Below are 23,314 nucleotides of genomic sequence, written 5' to 3' on the forward strand. Positions count from 1 at the left end.
GAGAAGCAGTTTCCGCGGGCTCCTAGCCCCGGTCTAGGGAAGTTCCGGGAGCCGGAACTCGGCCGCTCCGTGCTCGGTGTAAGCTCCTATAAGTGTAAGCTCCAAGAAGCAGTCCCCACGGGCTCAGTTCCGGGGGCCGGAATTCGGCTGCTTAGTGCTTGTTGTATGCTCTGATAGGAGCAGAGTCCGAGAAGCAGCCTCCACAGGCTCCGCGGAACGGTTCCGGGAGCCGGAACTCGGCCGCCCCGCGCTCGGTGTTCGCTCCGATAAGCTCAGGTTCTAAGAAGCACCCAGGCGCTGAACCCTAGCAATCTGTCTGCAAGCCGCAGGTGAATTGCAGCCTGAAATTACCTGATCTATGGCTGAATGAGCTGCGGTCAGTCTAAAACAGGGTAGGTGACGTCAGTTTACCATCATGGTGGCTGCTGGCCTCCTCTGTGGTCTGACCGGTGTGGAGAACCGAGATGGACCGCTTCCTTTCCCCCGTCTCGAACCCAGAATTCAGCCCTGAGTACGGTGCTTGCACGGCTGGCAGAAACTGCAGCGCTGTAACCCTGCGTCTCTATCCCAGCGCGCGCTGCAGACTCTAGCCGCGGGGCGATTTGCTGAATAAGCCGTGTTACCCTCCGTGCGACAAACCTCTCGCGTTTGAGTCCCCGTAGCAGATCCTCATGCGATGGAAATCCTTCCTCCAGGTTCCGGAGCACCCCACTATTGCTGGAAATTCCTAACAAGATATCCTTTAGCCGTCCTGACTTGTCATACTCCCACACAGTGAAGCAGCACACGGGGGTAATGCACTCCCCTCGCCGCCATCTTCCCGTCCCCCAGGGATATGCATTTAAACAAGAAAGTTTTTGAAACGGAGTATTCCATAGTAAGGAGTTGGAGATATCAATATGCATGTAGTTAACTATAAGACAAAGTGCAATGTCATGGATTACCTCGGCTACAGGGACACAGAGAGGTGATGTCCTCTGTCCAGGTAGGATGGAAAGGTACTAGGGAAATCTAAGGAACCCAACAGAATACTGCTGGAATGGAGATGGACATTCCAAACCAAGAGCAAAAACACATAATCATAAAGGGCTTGCCCTGACTAGGGAATAATAGGTTCAATAAAGTAGTCAAGACTCTTGATTTAAAGGAACAGAAAAGAAATTCATAATGATTTAAGCAAGAGAGACAGATTGACATTGTATTGGCTCATAAAACCAAACTGTATCTAGCTTCACATGCACCCAGGGACTCAAATAATACCACTGAGACTGTGCTGATCTGCCTCTCGGTGCTCCTCTCATCTGTGACAGCGCCACACTCAGGCAGCCTTTCCTCATGGGTGTAAAAGACCCCTGGCAGCACCACACATGTATCCTACCTGTTCCACAGCCTTAGTAGAAAGACAGCACCTCCTCCCCAATAATTCCTGCAAAACCAAAGGGTGCATCTGATTGGCCCCAGTAGAAGCACCTGCCCATTTCCAGCCAATCACTGTGATTGAAGGAATCCCCTACTTCTGTTGGCCTGTCAGGTGATACCGATCCCCAGAGGAAGAGGTAGGGTCAACCTTACCCAAACCCTATAGGGCTGAAAATAGGGAAACAACTTCTCCAAAGGGAAACTAGGCTGCTTTTCCCACACACAGGAAAGCACATCATGGGCAGGAAATGAATATCCCTGCAATCATTGTAGCTGGGAAATAGCATGGGATGGGGAGGGCAGGATGGGTGAGGGGGCAGGAGGGAAGGATCAAAACAAAGTGGGCCCCAGATCATGGATCCCTTTTATGGCATACCGAGGAGTGCAGGTTTTATTTTTCTGACTACTGGTTCTCCATTATTTTACCCACAGAGTAAATGATGGATGGTGCTGTCTGGGCATAGCCAGGGTTATTCACAACCTTTCCATGCATGAGCTTTCATTCTGCCCTCACCCTCCCACACTAGACAGCAATGATGCAGTGAATTGGTTTTTAAAGAGTAAAACAAAAAGAGAATACATTATTCACAGACTTTTGCTCTCTAATTATTAGTAGTAACAAATTACTTTGATTCAATACTGTCTTCCATTGCCTCTGTCGAGCACGTATGTTGTGGGCAATGGGGAACCAAAGGTTTTTAAAAAGTTGAATCTGCTTTAAATATATATATATATATATATACATACACCTGTGTTGAGCATGGTGGTGCACACCTGTAATCCCAGCAGTTTGGGAGGCTGAGACAGGAAGATCACAAGTTCAAAACCAGCCTCAGCAACTTAGCAAGGCCGTAAGCAACTTAGCAAGACCGTCTCAAATAAAATATAAAAAAAAGGCTGGGGATGTGGCTCAGTGTAATAGCAAACTATGGAATAGATTAGATGAGGACATTCTAAGTTCAGCTGGGAGACTATTACTGTAGGAAGGCGAGAGGTGCCAAGGACCAGGGCCAAACAGAGAGCTAAAGAGAACAGAAGTGGAGAAACTAATTACAGAAACATGCCTTGGATGCACCTGTTGAAGAAAGAGCAACAGAGCGGTGCTTCTGGTTTAACCAACAGCTTCCAAACCATCCATTTTCGCCCCTTCCTCTCTTAGCTATTTCACCTGCAGCTAGCTATAGCATGCATACTCAAAAAAAGCAAATGAGATGAACAGAGATGGGGATCCCCACCTGAGCAAAGTTCCCACTCTCAGGCTGAAAGGAATGTATCTTCACATCTGCTTATTAATTGTACTTTAAACCATAATCCAACAATAATTTACAATGAAAATTGTTGGTGATTTTTATGTGATTATTCACGGTTGTGTGAGTATTATTAGCAAGACCTATCATTATAATCATTACAAAATTACTATTATAATAACTTCAAAATAGTGCCTTACATTTTACAGCACTTTCATCTAGCTCCATTTATTTTATTTTCACAAGTCATTCTGAAGAAAGAATTACAGATTCCATTCACAAACTGCATCGGAGCAGTCCAAAATAATATAACCGATGTGTGGCAGAGGCTGGATTGAAACTCCAAACTTCTGCAATAAAAATTAAATAAAAACTATTCCTTCAGTCTGAGAACTGAGTATCAAGTCTGCACATGAATAACTAATGCTGGGCGAGGCTGAGCAGTGCGCCTGGTCACACAGGATATACAGTCCCTATTTAAACCAGGAGATCCTAAGCAAAAGGTCTTCCCAGGTGAGGTCCAAATTTAGACTGAACATACTGAGGAGAAATAAAGGTTTCGCTAACATAAGTATTGCTTGGGAAAGCTCCCCTTTTCTGTTAACGTGAGGGTGTCTTCTCCTCGTGTGGATTTTGTTCACATGGGGTTTCCTCCCACTTCGCCTGACTCTTGTTTCTCCTCCTGGAATGAGCTGGGCTCAACAGCAACCAGGGCCAAGGTGACTCAAGGACACTAGAAGAACAGCAAAGACTCTGATCCTCTTCAGTGACTGGGGAAGTGGCCTCATCTCCCTCAGGATCTTCTCTGTCCTGTTCCCTCCGCCTCAGCCACCACCCTCACTCTTATGATCTGCTGTGGTGATTTGCACAGCACGGGGTACCGGCCAAGCACTTTTGTGCTCAAAGATCTCATGTGATCTCACAATAGTCCTGATGGTTAGAAAGGAAAAATATTTACCCTGCTGTACGAATGACAAAACTGAGGCACCTAGAGGTCTCTACAGCCTGATGGCATAGGCCAGAGAAGGGTGGCTTCCTCAACACCTACTCAGTGTTCTTTCCAATGCCCTGAAGGTTCTTTTTTTTTTTTAATTATAAACACTCATGAGAATCTGAAGAAAGTTTCAGATTCCCTAAAAAATAAACAGGTAACCCTAGGCCCTCATTTTGGACATCCCAGAGCTCGTGAAGCCATCCTTCAGGTTAAGAACCTGCACTACATAGATAGCCATCCACATTGAGGTGCAAGTCCTTAGCCATGACTGACACCTCAAGAAAGTTTGTGCTTTAGTCAATAGGACAGGAAAGTGGGCGCTCACCTGAGCCTTCAAAGGATGGACTGTTAACTGAAAAGTCCAGAATTGTCCTCACCGGGCAAACATCAAAGATCACAGGGCCTCACCTTTAAAAAAAAAAAAAAAGCTAGAATTTGATGCAGTAGTTTCTTTTTTAATGAAATAGGAAAATAAGTGATCTCATATGAGGCAGCTGCTCAGCCCATCCAGAATCACAGGTGATGGGAATATTACATCACTGCAGAAAAAATAAATGACATTTATGATCCAATGATTTCTACATTTGATTAGGATAATATGGTCACTTTGGCAGGCCACTTTGAGACCAGGTTTGAGAATGTCCTTAGCTGCTTGTCCTGCACAGGAGCCATAAATTTTACAAAGCGAGGGACCAGGTCAGTTTTATTACCATCGTATACCACATACTTTCATGCATGGCACAAAATAGGAGCTCCACAAACAGTTACTATAAATGAATGGATCCTAAGGAGTTGCCAAGTCCATGCCTGCCCAATTCCCTGCTCTGTTCCAAGCTGCCCCCTCTCCTACATTCCCTGATCCTGATCTGATTTCCTCTGTGTCACAGACATGGTTCAGTGTGTTTCTGCCAATGACAGCAGCTATTCAGTGATGAATGGAGAGATCAAAGAGGAAGTTTTGGGATAATGCAGAATGAAAAGCACTACTATAAATGTAAATTGTTTCCCTACAAACAATTTGTTATTCACAGAGAGGAAGATGTATAAAATATTGAAGGACAAAGTCAAGCTGCACATTTTTTCTTTCTATATTTTTCTTCTATTAACTTTGAAAATTAGCTCTTTTGCATTCCACACAATAAATAAAATGAAAGTGATTTTAACAATGTCTAGATGGGGAATACAGAATTTAAAAGAAACATTTCTATTCAAAAAAAAAAAAAGATTCGTGCATTTATTTACATTTATTTTAAAATAATCACAAAGGTATGAAATCCTCAGAACAGTTTTTACCCCTGCCCATAATCATTATTTATTTCCTGAGTAATAAGTCTTTAAAACAAATAGTCTTTGTAAACAGAATAGCATTTTCTAGAAACCACGTGGGCTAAGCCCCCAAAACAGCTATTTTCGAGTGGGAACCAACTCCATCCCCACACACGGAAAGCTAAGGAACTCAAAACTCAAGTGTTCCAGGTGCCAAGCTTTTCCAGTGTTCCGATTCCTTGTACTTCACAGCTACTTACTGTCCAGCACTCATTTCCAGCATTTTTGGAACAGAGGCAGAACTTGTCCCTGACAGTTCATGAGAGCTAATTGTGTGCATCTTTTTCCAGTTCCATTCTGTGACTCCATCTTGGTGACTTGAAATCAGCCATGGTGGGAATATTTACACGACAGGAATTGAAAAATGCTAATGCCCAGCAACAGTTGAATGAATTAACAAGTCATTTTACACCATGCAATGGAATACCACTCAGCAATACAAGGGGATGATCTATTGATATATGTCACAACATGGATGGCTTTCAAAATAGTTACACTCAGTGAAAGACACCAGAATACATACTGCTTGGTTTCATTTATATACAAAACTAGAACATGCAAACTCGTATGTAATCTGTAAAGGTGGCTGTGGGTGTCCATGGTGTGGAATGCAAAAGAGCTAATTTTCAAAGTTAATAGAAGAAAATGTAGAAAGAAAAATCTCAGAGGGATGATGGTTCATGCAGTGATGATGTCACAGGTGTATACAAATGTCAAACCCATTGGAATATTTGAAAATGGACAGTGTTTTTGTATGTCAATTATATATTAATAAAGCTATTTAGAAAATTCTCTTCTCTATTTCTATGAGAGCATTTAATTATATTTTTATATAAATCATTAACACTTTAGCACATATAAACAATTGCCACTTCACCATACAGTAATTATTAAGTGACCTCTCTGTTTTCTCCATTAAACTTCCAATTCCTTGAGGGCAAGAACATCCATGAAGTCTTTCCTGGGCAAGTGACTTCTTATCTCCTTAGTCCCCAACTCCTCATCCCAAGAACAATTCATTAGTCCATTCTCTGTCCCCTGTTTCCAGATAGGGAATGGAGAAGAAAGCAAAGGCTTCAGGACCAAAATTATACAGGTTTCACTCTGGGCTATGCTGTTTCTTAGTTGTATGTCCTTGGTGAAGTCACTTGATTTTTCTGAACCTTATTCTGCTATGATATAAAAGAGGATGATATTGATTCCCTCAATATCAAAGAGAGACTCTAATGCTCTCCTGAGCAGGGCATCAGCAAAAGACAACCAAACAGTCATCATGGGCTTGTTTGGCTTTAAGGAAAGGACAGCCTACCTTGAAAAAAACAATAATTGGGGCTGGGGTTGTAGCTCGGTGGTAGGGCACTTGCCTAGCATGCATGAGGGAGGAACTGGGTTTGATCCTCAGCACCACATAAAAATAAATAAATAAAGTTATTGTGTCCATCTACAACTTTAAAATAATAAAAAAAAAAACCAACTATTAATAGTCACGTCAAAGCTGTGAGAAGTGAGTATTACTATACAAAATCATAAGGCATTCAATGCTGATAGGAATTTTGAAGCTTCTCAGGGACCTTTTAGTAATGTGGTTTATTAAGAACCAAAATGCCCTTTATTCAGTGTTTCTATTTATACACTAAACTGGATGCAGTTTAAAACTATCTAGATGCGTGAGGATTTTGGTCACAGCATCCTGTTGAAGAGTGAAAAACTGGGAACCACCTAAATGATCAACAATAGTGGCGTGGGTAAATAACCTCTCCCACATTTCACACACACAAACACGCATTATACAGCAACATGGGAAATGCATAATGGCAAGAAAAATTAGCTTACTCAACTGCATCCACGCTATAATGACAACTATAAGAATAAGGCATGGATATTAACGCTTCCGGAAGGATGCCAAAATGATAGCAGGGATTGTATTAGGAATCTTTTCTCCTATCATTTATCAAAAGTTCTCTAAGGTGAGTATGTTGGTTTATGACAAAACATCATTTTGGAAAAGACAAAGAAAAGAGAAACTGGTGACCAAGAAACTGAGGCAATCTCTCAAAGCCAGCTTACCAGAAAGTGATGAGACCCGGCAGCCACTAAATCATAAAGTAAAAATAGTCAGTGCCTAGCAGGCTTCTGAAAGCTTCCATGTAGCACATTCCCAAAAGAAAACATGTGATTTGCCTGCATTCTGTTGAATTGGCTTATGGAGAAAGACAACATAAGGGACATTTGGTGACACTTCAGTTATCTAAAATGGCATGGACATATGGCATCTCAAGGGGTAGGAGAGCTCATTCTGTGATCATTCCAAAACTCCAGACACCCACCCCCAGATAAATCCTACACCCTGTGAGAAGGCAGCACAGTCTGCATCAGGTGACAATGGTCAAGAAAGGCCTAAATGGTCATTAAAGAAATGGCCTTGGGGACATCAGCACACACCAAGGCAACGTGGATACAGGAGAATGAAGAAAAACAAGAGAGGGACCAGGGGCAGCCTGACCAGAGGAGTCTGCAGAGCACCCAATTCTGACCCCACCTAGGGACACCGACTTGACTGCTCATGAATACTTTCAACAACCTGATTTAAGATAACCTGATATTTGAACAGAGACCACAAAAGTAATAAAAGGCAAGGTTTTCAACTGGGAGAATAAGAAATTATAGCAAGAAGAGAATTCAGTGGTGGTTGCTGTGGAGGCCACTGATGTATTGACGTGGTGCAGTGCATTAGAAAAGGGTTCTAGAATTTGTTTGGTCTACTCTCTCCTTTTTCTTAGCATCTGCTTCTCTCTCTGACTCTGTGTCTCTGACTTTGCTCCCCTCCCCCCATCTATCTCTCTCTCTCTCTCTCTCTCTCTCTCTCTCTCTCTCTCTTTCTCTCTTTCAAACACACACACACTCACCCTCAAAAGGTTGAGCTTAAGTCAAAGAACAGAATTCCTGATGATACTTTAGAATTTTTAAAAAACTACAATTAATGGAGACTAGACACAATGCTAAATTTTGCTGTTTAACCTTTTGCTGAAACAATTATAGACACACAATAACTTGTGAAAACAGTTAGAGGTGCCCTCACCCTCCATCCTGCTCCCTTAATGATAACACCTTGCCCTTCTTTGTCCATGATCAAGACCAGGAAAACTGACATGGACACAATACAATGAACTAAACCACAACTTGACCTAGATTGCAGGAGTTTTGTTTTTTGATTTTTGGTTTTTTAATAGTTTTAGTTGTAGGTGGACACAATATCTTTATTTTATTTATTTGTTTTTATGTGGTGCTGAGTGCCTCACATGTGCTAGGCAAGAGCTCTACCACTGAGCCACAACTCCAGCCCAAGACTGCAGTTTTTAATACAAGGGTTTACATACAATTTCCCATCCCATCCTCCCATCATTGTTATTTGTGTTTACAGAAAAGAAAACTGAGTCTAAGAGAAGCTAAGCCACTGCCCCAAGGAGGTAAGTGACAGAACTGGGATAGAAATCGGCTTTGAGTTCAAGCACCTGTGCTAAATCACCTTCCTCCCCCTTATCCCCACCCTGCATGGTATGTACTACATGGTCACAGCCTCCGTCAGGGCTCTAGTGATCTGCAGGGTGTTTGATGCCATTGAATGGCTTGTAGAAGCCTGTGGGCAAAAGCATTTCTTAAATATAGTTACTTATATGTTGGCTTACAGTTAAACAGAATAGTAGGATTGAGTGCTACCCTAGGAAATTTAACAACCAAGGAAACTCAATCCTGATATTGGGCAGACATATTTATGAATAAAATAACTAACAGAACATTATAAAAACACCTCCACCCAACTACATATACCATTTCTTAACCCAATCTGGGCCATTTCCAAAGAATGAGAATGATAGTAACTCAAAGTTTACAATTTAACTCAAAGTTTACAATCTCTAGGCCCAGAGATCTGTTTGAGTCACATCTTCCTGTTTGTAACTTTGTGAATCACGCTCTCAGGCAGTCTTCAACATGTCCACCTTCCAGTACTTAAGCCTGATCACCTCAGTCAGGGTTAGCACTTCCTCTAAATGAGGACAACAATGCTTCCGCGGCTGAGCTGGCTGCCACGGTCTGGAAGTAATTATCCCAGCAAATTCACTTTCGGCCACACTTAACAGTGATCAATAAATGGGGAACCGTGGTAGATTACAGTTATCAGCTGTCTAGTCAATGACCACTAGATACGACTGCATTCGGAAGTAATTTTTAAAATGATCTCTTTTCCAATCCATATAGGAAAACATATTTTCATAAGTTACTTCTCAAAACTATCCATGTGCCTCCTCCAAGCTTGGCAGAACCCATAGGTGTTCAGTCCCCGATGCCATTCTCCAGCCCCATTATTCCTCAGGAAACCATTTTGATGCTTTGTGTGGAGGAGAAATGTAACTCCTCATTTTGTAACATAATGATAAATAGTCTCCCTTCTGCTTCCTTAAAGTTTCCAAAAGCTTCAAAGAGTGTCTGCCTCTGGAATAAAATTGAAACTCTACAGCACACAAGGTTCTATCATATATGATCCCTTTCCTTTACCTGGTTCCAAACTTTAACTGCCTCCCCTTCCCATGCCTTGGATGCAAATCCAACAGTTCCTTCAAGCCGTGCCAGGTTTTCATGTCTCCCGGCCCTGGTTCTTATGTTCCTTCTGCTTCCCTTTCACATCCACTGTGATCCAGAGTGGCCTGTTTTATAGTTCTGTGGTGTATGTGAGACCGAGAGGAGCAGGGCACACGCTGGTCCAATGTACCAGTGCCCAGCCAGGCAGGATGCCACTGCAGAGCACGCTCAGAGCACTTGAATGGAAAGACAGCATTTGTTACCAGAAAGATTCTAAGACAGAAACTGCTCCTTTTCCAGTAGCAAGGCCAAGAATCCTGCCCTAATGATGCAAATATGAACAAATATTTCTACAGAGTAAAACATAGAGTCATTATTGTAAGGTTAATAATGTGACCAGGAGTCCCTGCTGCAGAGGACAGGGATCAGTCACCAATAATGATATCTAAATTTGCATTATTATAGGGTACAGTTTTAAGGGGTTTGCTTTATTTTGACTTAAGGTACCTTGATTTAATTATAAAAATAAATGCAGTAGTCGTTTATCATTGAATATTTGTGAGGGGTGACATATGGTGTTTTTGAGATGTTTCGCCATGCAGGGTCCCATATCACTAGGCCAATCTGCCTCTTTGACTCATCCACCATTACAACTTAGCCTCCAGCCTGGCACTGGGGAGGAGGAGGAGATGATGTAAGAGAAGTGAAAAGTCAGCCATCTACTTCTTTTCTGGCTGGGGGGATTCATGGAGAAGGGAAATGAGGGCAGAAGAGGCAAGGATGAAATCTGTTGGTCCTCCCTGTCCTCTCCCTAGAGGGACAGGTGCCCACAAACTAGAGGCTCCACATCAAAGTCAACACAGTGGCCAGTAGCTGGGTAAAGGGAAAGTGGGATTTAGCTTTCCCAGATTGTCCCTTAAGTCCTGTGTGGTTTTGAAAGACAGAGGTTCCCACAAGCTCCTGCAGTCAAGCCTCAGACATCACCCGGGATAGTGACTAGAGTCAGCCAGGATGGCTGACACCGGGGCAGAGCAGCCCAGGCAGGCAGAGCAGCCCAGGGCTGTCAGCTAGACCATCGCATCCAGAATCACAACCAGCCCTTCGTGGTCCAAAGCACTGGCATGGGACTCTGAGGACAAGAAGCAGGCAGAGGAGCCCACATCCCACCCGCCAGCAGGGGGAGATGGAGGACCCCGTTCCTCAGTGGCCAGAGCCACACAAAACCAGATGCTACCTTGGCAAAATGCAGGGGAGAGAGGACAGAGGACATCTGAACAAGAGAGTATTTGTTCAAAGAAACTAAATCAGCAGAGGGAAATAAAAAGCACATGAGTCCATAGTTGACTTTAAATGTAGGGTTCCCTCCTCTGGTACCAGGAAAGTGAGGGCCCTGGGAGAAAATCAGCTCCACTAAAAACAAAATTTAAATGCTACATTTTCTTGCACATCTTGGTACTGACAAAGTTGTGACCCTGTTACCCAGGTACTTCTCACGTTGTGATGTCAATCTATAAAGCACATTCTCTGTAAAGCAACTCCCGGTTCCCTACTGGTTGACAAGAATAAATCCTCTATCCTCTAATAAGTCAAAATTAAAAAAAAAAAAAAAAGCAAAGAAAGGAATCTGGTGGCAGCAGCCCTGGCAAGGGCTTCTGAAGCTTCCAGCAGCAGTTCTGTTGCCTTCTCTTCTGACCAGAGGTTCCCCTGATGCCTGGGATGTACTGAATTTACACTTCCAGAGCCAAGAACTACTCTACCCTTACAGTAGGGTGGTGAGTTAAACCAGAAAAAGTGAATTGGGCTGCAAAACCACAGTCTGTCCATTATCAACAAATATTCTTTGAGCATTCTGATATAACCCAGGCTGTGGGTCCCTGTCCCCGGAAAAATCAGTTTCTAATGCAAAATGCGAACAAGAATAACACAGGATGTGTTCTTGGGGAGAATTGTAAAGTGTTCAGGGAGCACGTGAGTAGGAGTTCCAGCTGTCCAGCTGCGGAAATACCCAAGCAAGAGCACAGGGAGCCCTTGGCCTTGGGCTACACCTGATTTCCACACAAACCATCACGACTGCTGCTCTCACCCCCATAGCTCCCAATGCTACTTTCAAATATGGAGAACTCTATTGAAAACCCCTTTCTTATGAGTGTACAGGTTGTGTGCAATAAAATTACTGCTTGTGCACCTGGAGAAAAGACACATATTTACTACGTTTCCCACACTGACCCCTGGATGTTATTTGGTCCGAACTGATTCCTTCATGCTTCCTTCATTAATTTAGAGAAAACAGGGCTGGGGATATAGCTCAGTTGGTAGAGTGCTTGCCTCACATGCACAAAGCCCTGGGTTCAATCCCCAGCACCAAAAAATAAAATAAAAAATAAATTAGGGAGGACATTAGGGATTACACGTCTACCTCTGGCCTTGGGCAGAAACTCCTGTTGCTAATTAGGAAGTGTGGAGAAGTTTATCCACACTTGACACTGGCTGAGAGATTTAGATGAAGACTCTAGAAGGAATGCTCCACACCTCCTTTTCCACCTGAGAGCACTGAAGCTCCTTACTCCTCCCTAAGGGGCTATTCTAGAATGAATAGCTTGCACTTTGTAAAATGTGCTAAGAGTTGCTGTGATTTAGAATACACTTCAGAGGAGCTTCATTCCTGGAGGTGGGAGTCTGGATTTCCCAATAACCAGAGGAGAATGTGCTTTGGTTTGAAGGACACATTCTTGAGGGGAAGTGAGTCCTGGAGACAGGTCCACTGGCTGGGAACCAGACTGTGTTCAAAATCCAACCTTCTGTATGGAGGTCAACATTTCTCAGCTTTTCCCTTGGACAATATTAATAGCCATATTTTGAGTATAATTTAAAATTCTCTCCACTTCTCTTGCAGTTTCTTTACTTAATCCAAGAAAATAAGTTATCTCATAGGCAATTTAAGTTCAAGATACTAAAGAAAGCTGTGGCCTGGCTAATGTCCACCCTAAAACTATAGCCCATGGGGAAGACATAGCCTCAAATATAAAATATAAAATTAAATCCTGATCTAGGATTCCTAGGCCCATAAAACTGAAACTGTGCTTATAGCACCAAAATACAAGTGGCCCAGTAGAAGATCATAGTGAGACAGGACACTGTGTTTAACCTGAACCTTTAAGAAGTAAATGCCAAGGCAGGATTAGACATACAAGAAATTTATCAGGGAGAAAATCTGTAAGAGAAAAATTAGCTGGGCATGGTGGTGCTTGCCTGTAATCCATCCCAGCAGCTCAGGAGACTGAGGCAGGAGGATTGCAAGTTCAGAGCCAGCCTCAGTAAAAGTGAGGTGCTAAGCAACTCAGTGAGACCCTGTCTCTAAATAAAATACAAAATAAGGTTAGGGATGGGACTCAGTGGTTGAGTGCCCCTGAGTTCAATCCTCAGTTCCCCCACACCAACCCAAAAAAAGAGAGAGAGAGAGAGAAAGAAATGAATTAGGAGCTGGGAGAGGCTCTGATTTCCTACAAAGCAGAGAAGGAAAAAAGATTGGGTGAACACATATTGTACTACAGTGTAACTCTAAGGCAAGTTCAGCAAGGTCACCATCCAACCAAAGTCACCCCACAGAGGAGTCCAGCATCTCCAAGGACCAACTGGCCTTAGGGATTGCTGCCATGTCTGGTACAATTGGGGTACACAACCTTGGCCATCACAGGGACAATTTTCCCCACACAACAACCAGAACCATGGGTCCCCAGAAGTCCCCAGTGGGTGAGCAATACATGGTGATAGAGAAATCCATGTGATCAGACTTCCCATGAGCTAACTGGGGATTTTAACCCATGACTCATGCCAGGGTGGGATCAGAAGCCACAGGGGACTCTAACACACGCCATGCCATATCATCAGCCAGATTGCACATTTCCTGAAAGTAACCAAGTCAGAAACGGACTTCTTGGCAGCATCCCCTGGTGGAAAATTGACTGCCAAAAGCCAAAATGAGGATGAGTTCAATGATTTAATTCTGCATGGAAAACGCAATCCATTAAATGGGATCTGACAAGGCCTTAATCTCATCCGTAGCTGAGGTGTTGGCTCTGTGCAGTTCTGCTCTTGGAAACATATTCTTAGTAAGCTATGTATAGAATCTAGAAACCTTTGCCAAAGCCCAAATAAGTCCATTCTAAGTGGGGAAAGACACTCATCAACTCCCCAGTGACTCCCTAGGGCATAAGCATGCTCTTCTTCCAACCTCAAAGTTACCAAAACCTGGCAACTGAGCCCACCCAGGGGGTCCCATGATTCAAGGTAAGTAACTGGGATGGCTGGCACACTGGGTGGCTTCAGGGTTCCCACTGCTGGATACCAAAGTAGTGCCTTAGAGGCCTTCTATCCAAAAGGAATGGGTGGGTCGAAAACATAGGTCTGGACCAGAAAAAGATTTAGTGCAATAGAACAGAGTCAGTCTTGAAGGATATCTAGGGTATACATCAATCTGTGTATTCGAAGTGAACACCCCATCTAGTACAACCCACAACACTGAGAACAAATTGTCATCCACAACAATTCCAGAAACACGAAAGTCAAGGTGATATGGTGGAAGCAGAACATGGTGGAGAATTCATAGTTTAGAGCTAGGTTGACTGAGTTTAATTCTCTAGCTGGGCCATCTGGGTGTCTTTAGGCAAACTGCTTAATCTCACTAAGCCTCAGTTTCCTAGTCTGTACAACTAGGATAACAATGCTCAATTTGCCAGGCTCTGGGGAGATTAAATGAGCAATTGTATGGGCAGTCCCTGGCACATCACAGATGCCCAAGATGCATTCATTTCCTTGACTCTCAGTATAATATGGGCCAGGTTTCACCTCTGCAAATGTGTGCTGGAGGCTAGAGAGAGAAAAGGCTCTCAGCTGCCAGCTCTTTCCTGTTCTCTTGGGTCCTCTAGTGGCAGGTATTGAGATTCCTGTCGCCAGTCACACTGGCTGGACTTGTCTATCTGCTTTAGCCCCAGATTCAATTCATTCTCTATTCACCTTTAAGAAAAGCCCAGACAGAGCAAGAGGCTCATGAGGAATAAGGAAAAGAGAGGCCCAGGGTGATTTCCCAGGGGGTCACCTTTCCAGGCACCGAAGTCTCCACTTTTTCCTTTCAAGAGTATCAGTTTTTGAAAGCAGATTTCTCATGCAAAAGGCTCAGTGGGCTTTCGAAGCTCACAGTGTCTGCACCTGGAGCCACAAAACCCGACTTTGATCCACATATTTTCTGTGGGTAGGCTCAAGGGCATTCCAGGAAGTGCTGAACAGAAATACAAGATCAATACTTCCTGAGCACATTCTGCCATTCACTGCTTATCTCTTTCACATAGGTCACCTTTAAATCCTCCCCAAGCCCCTGGGAAGTGAATGTTTTATCCCCATGTCATAGATTTCAGAACTGAAGACAAATTAGGTGAGTGGCCTGCTCAAATTAACATAACAAAATATTTTCAAGTTCAAAGAGGTATTAAATATCAACTAGCTCAATAGTCCTTCGACCATCGGCAACAAGATCACCTGAAGCTTGTTAGAAAAGCACATTCCAGAGCCCTCCCACACTTGGGGGTGAGCCCCATGATCTATGTCAATAAGTACCCAGTGACTGTGATGCCCAACTGAGTTTGAACTGTCAGGGCCAGTCCTGGTCCAACTTCTGTGACAATTAAGAAAAGAATAAACAAGCAAGCATGTGAGGTGAGGTGTGTGTTAACTCGCTTGATTTAATCATTTTCCAATGTAACATACAACAAAACATCACGTTATACATCATAAATATATACAGTTTTTATGGTCAATTATACTTTCATGTATTTGGAAATAAACAAAGAAAAGAAAAAAAGATGTTTAAATAAATGAAGAAAATAATTTGCCAATAGAAATAGAATTGAAACTAAAACCCAATACAGCCACTATCAGAAGTTGAATAGTCGTAACTGGGTAGCTTAGAATGAAAAACCCATCCTTCCATCCCCTGTACCCTCCTCCTGAGACTCTGCTGAACTCTCTGCTCCAAGTCACAGCATTTGCTCAGCACTGTCTAGCAAAGAGAGGGACAACAAGGAAGAGTATCAGGGACCATATTCAGAATTGAGATGGCATTTCCACACACGTCAGCTATCAGTGTATAGCCCTGTGGAGAGAAAGGTGGTGCCTCTCATTTTCCAAAATCTTCATTTCTAAATCTGTGTGTCAAATTCTCACTTCCTGCAACACCTCCTGCGTGATTGGTAACTGACATAAAAAGTGTTGGCCACCAATGGCTGTCCCAGAATGCTTACAAAACAGACTCAGAAGTGGCATCCCAGTTGGAAGAGGAGTCCCAGGGACTTGTCTTGAAGCTGCATTTGAATCCCGGGCATGCTTTTTATGAAAGTCTAAAAGAGATGTTTATGTGATGATATTCCAAAGGCTGACATATAGCTTAACAGCTACACAAGCTACCCCTTACTGCTGCCATTGGTGACCACCAATCTCCAAGCAATCATCTATATTATTTGCATCTGTATTTAATCAGAACCTGAGATATACCTCTCTGAGTCAGTTTCTTCATCTCTACAGTGGACAACATCATAAGGCTTCTGGAAATAAGAGAATAGTTGTTGTTATTGTTATTTTAACAGAGAACCCAGGGGAGACTGAGACACATATACTTTTGAAACTTTTTGGAAAAACACCTACTATCTATAAATTTATAATCTACCTATAAATTCTACCTATTAGGTGGAATAGGTAATGGGAATGGAAAGGAGAATTTAACTACAGAGCAGAGTGTCCTTTTGATCTGGAAAGAACTACTTGAATGAAAACATTATGCAAATATTAAACAAGGGTACTCTCTTTGTCCTGGAAGTGGCTGGTATATACCAGCCTACTTGCAGAGAGCTACAAAAGATTCATGGAGAAAGTGGAATGAAGCATCTAGCCCCTTCCTTTTGAAGGTCAACATTATAAGAAAAACTGGTAGTACCACCTAAGCCCAGGTGTCAGGAAAAGACAACAGAAGTCACGGAGAGGAAACATTCCAAAGAAGAGGAGATCTGGGTTGGTGATGTAGACTCATAACCTCAGTGGGGTCAGAAAGTCCACCCTCAACATGAGACCCCATTTCTTGACAGAAGGCAGATCAGGAAAAGGACAAACACTGAAACCATTGTCAGTAAGCCTGGGGGCCCTTAGGAATATTTAGGGAGAAGAACCCCAAGAAAAGACTGGATTCCTAATAATTCGGTACAATAGGCTCATTATCATTGGAATTTCAATCTTGTTTGATAATAGGAGCTGATGATATTTCATGGCCCCAGGTTCCAAATCCCCTCCACGTATGAACAAGGAGAAAAAAAAAATGGGTAAACCCAAAGTTATAACTTTTCCTGCATCACTCAGTGATGATGACCCTACAGAGGAGCTTCAGGAGGACAGATGATGCCCATCCATGGGAACCACATGCCCTTCAGCAAAGATGACATTCCAAAGCAGAGAGGTGCAACTATATGTGCAGATCCCCCAATTGGAGGTGTGTGTGTGCATGTGTGTGTGTGCACACACACATACATGCACATTCAGGGCATGGGGCTGAGAAGTTCTGGATTCCAGAGTTAAAAGGAAGAACCTGATGCTTCAACCTCAGCAGAGGGAAGACTATGTCCATTGGCAAAAGAAGAGCTATCTTACCGAGAGCACTGATCATTGATGCAACTGAAGTTTAAAATTGCAGGGGTGTAATGCACCGTTTCTCCTGTGTCACTGATACCAGGAGCCAGCAATTCTCCAGTTTTTTCAGACCTTGAGTGACATTGAGGGCAGGGAGGGAATGCATAAATGATACATTCCTATAGCATTACTTAAAAGTCCAGCCAGAGTTCATTCTTCTTTGAAATCCTAAAGTCATATAGAGATGTAGCTAGTGGTAAAGTGCCCCTTGGGTTCAATCCCCAGGGAGGAGGAGGAAAGAATCAACCATCTCCTTTGGAAGAAAGAGTGCTTCCAGAACAGCATAGCAATAAATGAGTAGTCAATGGCAATGAAATTTCTAGCCTCAATTGCTAAAGGATTGGCCTAACTGTACCTTCTGTGTCCTTCCTATTCTGCCAAATGTTACAAGGAACCAGGAATAAGTCCTGACTTAAAAAAAACTTATAATTTAGTCTCTTTCAGGAACCCACACATTGACACATGGTACAACTAGCAGATCAAGTGAAGGGCCACCAGTCAGTACATTCCATCTACAAAAAAGCATGAAGAGACGGCAAAGGGAACAGGTGGTGGTCACGGAGGTGTTCGTTCTTGGGAAGCACCCTTCTGCTGTTCATTGAAGAAGACAATAAACCTGCTTTGAGATGGAGAAGTAGCTATGAGAGCCCTGTGGAGAGGTTGGCTCCAGAGTGAGAAAATATAAACCAAGAAAGCCATCCGACGCCCCCTCTTTCACCACAGTCACCTGCAGAGAGCTGCAGGTTCACGGGATGTGGCTTCGGGTGAGTGGGCTTTATTTTATTCACAACCTCATAATGTAATAACCAAACCCCTCCTAGGGAATAAGAAAAGCACTTGGCTGCGATTCTTGTCTTACCCATGTAGTCGCCACTTTGTACAAAGAAATCCAAACCTCTATTCATCACTTTTGTTGTAAACTCATCTATAATGCAGTCTTTACTAAGAATAACCTTCACATAATGAAATGGCTTTTATTGAGCAATTACACACATCACCTGGATGCAAAAGAGCATATCTTTCAATATTTCACAGACCCCAAAAATTATCAGAAGTGAGATCTATATACTCTACTAACCATGCGGAAAATATAAGTCTATGATGGAAAGAAAAGCAAGAGATTAAAAATAAGGATACTGGAAGAAAGAAGGGGAGGAAGACAAGCTGGAAAATTGATTAGATCTTATTTCTGGGTTTTGTTGGGGAAGGGGGTTGTGTATTTGTTTGTTTGTTTGTTGTTGTTTTGGTACTGGAAATTTAACCCAGAGGCATTGAACCACTGGGTCATATCCCCAGCCTTTTAAAATATTTTATATAAAGGCAGGGTCTCCCTGAGTTGCTTACCACCTAAGTTGCTGAGGCTGGCTTTGAACCCTCGATCCTCTGGCTTCAGCCTCCTGAACTGCTGGGATTATAGGCATGTGCCACCACGCCCAGGTAGATTTTAATTATGGTATGAGTAGTACTGTATGTTTCAATACTCATTCAAGATAAAAAAAAAAATCCCTTTTACACCACATTCATACCCAGACTGATTTTCATTAAGCCCAGGTGAGAAGGTCAGGGATAGAGTTATAAGGAAAATGGAATACAATATTAAATGAAAATAAGAGGCTTTCACAGGGAGAGGCAAGACTAAACGATGAACAAGAACAGAGTAGACAGCCATCTGGGAACCAACACAAGAAGATTCTCACTTTCTTTCAACTGACAGCAGCTCTTACATCTCTCACAACCAGAAACCCTCCCCCAGCAAGAGACTCCAGAGACACGGGGTTGAATGAATCCCACCACACACTTTTTTTCTGTGCACTTATCTGGATGCGTCATCCTCCTTTGAAGCAAAAGATTCATTAATCCAATTTAAATTGTCAACATCAGTAAGTTCTTTACATTTAAATGCCAATATCAATTAAATACCAAGAACAACTTATCCACTGAGATAATCTTCACTACATTCGGGACACATAGCCAGGAGTCCAGCCAGCACTGATTCCAACTCTCCTTCATCATCTCTAATTTACTCAGCACAAATACATGACATAAGTTGCAGGCCACACTTGCAATGCACCCAACTGGATTGAAAAAAAAAAAAGAAATCTCCCAAGCAGATAAAAAGGAACAAAGTGAGTTTTCATCCACCAAACCTGAATGATGTCTTCACCAAGGCTTCGGGGCTATCTAGCTGTGGCAATTCATCTGCTAGGATTTCTTCCGGGGGCCGTGGGTCATGAACGATTGTTGGCCGTGGCTTCTCCTTGAGATTCCCGGTGAGCCCATCGATGAGGGAGTTCCACAGACAGTTCTGCGACTTCGACCCTGAGGATGAGGAGAAAAGGATGACGTGCAGGTAAATCCCCAAACTACTGGGTGTTCTGCCTTTCCGTTCAGGATGTTCAAAAGCAGGGCAGGGAGATTTGTGCCTTTCTCATCATCTCCACCAACATCCAAGGGCTCCAGAAGATACTGATCAGGCAACATATGGAGTAACCAGGAATTCTTACATTTATTCAGAAAATAGGCTAGCACTGAGCAACCTGACTTACTATCCGCATTATGGATACATCCTGTCTCACCTCGGAGGTGTTCAACCCTCAACTCCTGGGACAGCCTCAGATACCTACTAAGATGTTCATTCAGCAATTGCAAGTGCTCTAAAGTGCTACCATTTTAGGGAACTGGGGATGTTCAGACACAAATCTCCCCTATGTTCTTGGCTTGCCTGAGGCTTAAGCTTCAAAACTCCATTCTGTAGACACACCCACCCCAAAGAGATCCCCACCCCTAAGAACTGGAGCTCACAATTCCCAGGTTGATTCTTCTGCAATAAGAAGACCCAAAGAAAACTATACTGCATGTTTATTGATATCCTACTCTACACACACTTCAAAATACAAGATAATCATGAAAGGCAAGCACCAAGTGAAAGTGGTGTCACAAAAGTAGAGCCTGATTAGCCAGGTGGTCAACATCAACAGTGATAAGTGATATTGACAGTGTGGACCCTTGATGTGATGTGAAAACAGCTCTGGGATCTCCCTCATCAAAACACATATTCCCCAGGTAGTAAGTATGATCCCATCTTTTGTAAACTTCATGCTTTAGCATCTACCCTACCTGAACCTAGCAGACACAGCCAGCTCTGTCACTTTGCCTTGATCCCCACCTTTCTTTGCACCCACCTGCCTCAGCATCTCAGGGGGATTCATCCTCCCAGGGATGCACTTTTCAAATACAAACCAGCCAGTCCATAATCCATCCAAACCTCTTCCCTTAAAGGGATTTCATGCTCCTTGCCCCTATCCACCTGCCCTAGCAACCCCAGGCCCAGGTACCAGACAGCTAGGTACTAGACACCCTATGCCCAAGAACCCATTCAAACTAGCCAAGCCTAAGCCTGCTTGTCCAGCCTTGCCTGTTCCTCCACATACACACACACACACACACAAAAAAAAAAAACAATAAAGGCTCTTCTCCATGATTCCTCTCTCCTTCTGCCTCAGAACAGACCCCAAGTGCTTCCCCAAATGCCCCCAGGACACGATGTGGAACCCACTCCTAGGATCTATCAGTACAACAAGCTATCTTTACAATGGCAGTTGTCTCCAGATCTGTTGGCCTTACCATATGTAAATAATAATAAAACCTATTAAAATACCCAGTCTAGTCATGGGGAAAACGTCTGATAAATAAGTACTCTTTAAAACCATCAAGGTTATACAAGGAAAGTCTGAGAAACTGTCACAGCCAAGAGGAGCCTAAGAAACAAGATGACAAACTGCAATGTGTTATCCTGGATAAGATCCTGGACCTAAAAATATTGTTAAGAATCCAAACAATGTATGGAATTCAATTAATAATAATGTATCCAAATTAGTTCATAATTGTATGAAGTGAACCATATTAATGGTCCATTACAGAGGTATCCAGGTGTGAGGAATACCAGATTTCTTTGTATTGTTTTATTATATATCTAAAAACTATTAAAATAAAATAATTCTAAAAATAAAAGCAAGTAGATAAAAGTAAATCAAAAACTTCACTTAAAATGTCTATGAGCACAAATTTTTTCCAGTCTGAGAGCATTATCATTACTCAAATACCATTAGCTCGTGCTGCTTACACACTACCCAGAGGGAAAAAAGATTTTACCTTTGCACAAAGACTTTGTCAGATAACCAACCCCAGCACGCATGGATCTGTGTCCATCCTGAGGGAACTGGCTTTTTCAACCCCATTCAAGCAGAGGGAATGCCTCTTTCTAACTCACACAAAGGCTCTTTACGGGGCACAGGTGATGTGCAGGAAAGAGTAAGAAGCAGTGCCAGCTAAAGCATATCATGCATGTGACAGGTGTGGAGAGAGTTGGTTTGTGTGCACATAGCCTTACCTCAACACCCTGACCAGCCACCTATAACCCACCAGATGATATCACCCAGCTTCTTGTGCCTGAAGGATAGTTTTGCTACTAGGATCAAAAGATCTTCACACACAAAGAAAGAAGCATCTCACAGAGTTCCTTGAGCTTTCGCCAAGGATACCCAGGGTCAGCAAACAATTCCTTTAATAACCATGGCCATGACTGATTCCCCTTGGGGTGTCCATCCAAACTGCTTTCAGGTCAATCAAGAGCACTTTAGTGGCAGGAAACAGACCCCCTCCAACTCCTGAATTGCAAAACAACTTTTTTAAAGCCCTAAGCATATATCTTAATATGATCTAGTCTTATTAATGAAGGTCTGGTCCTATGTTGATGAAGACCTCTGGACGCTAATGAGGATCTGGTTCTAGGAAGAAGAACAAGAGCAGGGCCTGTTTTCTTAAATTTGGCCTAAGTGAAAGCCTTGCACTAAGCTTCCTGCACACTTCCCTTCGTTCCTTCATTTTGTTCATTCCATAAACACATATTTAATTTCCTCAGTATGCCAGGTTCCTTTCAGGCCCTAAAATAGAAAAAATGAATGATTGAGGAATTGAGAATGTGAAAGGAGGACATAGAGGTAAATGGTGAGTGATGCTATTTATAACTTCTACCCCAGCCTTCTTTTAAACTTATTGATGTAACTTTTGTAGCTTTGACCCACAAGCAATCACAACACCTAAGCGATACACCATAACGAAGGGGCAAACAAGGTGTTCCAGGAGCCCAGGGAGGGCTCACCTGCCCGGCCTCAGCACCCTGAGGAAAGCTACACTGAGAACACAACACATGGTGTGAATCTAAAGCCAAAGCAGCTCTTCAGCAAGTAGGGAAGAACAGGGAGATGGTTCAGTGCAAAGAGTATGTGCAAAGGCTCAGGGGCACAGCAGAGCAGTTTACTGAGGCTGGAGTCAACAGAGGGGGCATGGTCCTGAGGAAAATCCGAAGGCTGGCTGGGCACTTGTAAAGTGCCTTGAATAAAATGCTAATCATTTTAAATTTTCTTCTGTAAGCCAAAAAGTACTTAAGATTTTTAAGCAAGGTTGTGGTGACATACCTGTTTTAGAAGAGAGACATGCATGCTGTAAGGCAATGAGCCCATGAGGAATAGCATGGTTATATGAAGGGCTCTGTGAATGCAGACAAAGCCAGGCACTTTATCTGTAGGTGAGCTAAAGTCTCACGCACACAAATGACTGCTTTGAAGAACATACAGATATGACTAATAAACTAAAAATCATGAATTCAAAGCATTAATGAATTCATAATAGCTTTTTTACCATGTTCTCAGTCAGTGAATGAGGAGGATCAAGGGACCCAAGCCAAGGGGCTGGAGCTATAGCTCAGTGGTAGAGCTCTTGCCTAGCATGTGTGAGGCACTGGGTTCAACCTCAGCACCACATAAAAATAAACAAATAAAACAAAGGCATTCTGTCCATCTATAACTACAAAAAAAAAAAATTAAAGAGACCCAAGCCAATTCTCCATTACAGGTTCCAAATAGACACATAATGATGTCTCCAAAAGGTACTAACAGCGCAGACACACTGATAAGTTCAAGAGAAGAATATAGCATAAGCTATAAATAGGACTCTCTTAACATTC

The 23,314-nt window shown here is 42.9% G+C and overlaps 1 protein-coding gene across 12 annotated transcripts in view; it reads right to left on the reverse strand.

The window, feature by feature from the left end:
• Positions 1–23,314, reverse strand: part of Pde1c (phosphodiesterase 1C) — a 606,321-nt gene that overhangs the window by 369,979 nt on the left and 213,028 nt on the right. For all 12 annotated transcript variants that reach the window (XM_048786434.1, XM_048786431.1, XM_048786441.1 and 9 more), the window contains one exon: positions 19,437–19,608. In XM_048786434.1, coding sequence (XP_048642391.1) covers positions 19,437–19,608 — 172 coding nt within the window. The remainder of the gene's footprint in view (positions 1–19,436; positions 19,609–23,314) is intronic.

Source organism: Marmota marmota, unplaced genomic scaffold (assembly GCF_001458135.2).
Source record: "Marmota marmota marmota unplaced genomic scaffold, marMar, whole genome shotgun sequence".
Taxonomy (NCBI): domain Eukaryota; kingdom Metazoa; phylum Chordata; class Mammalia; order Rodentia; family Sciuridae; genus Marmota; species Marmota marmota.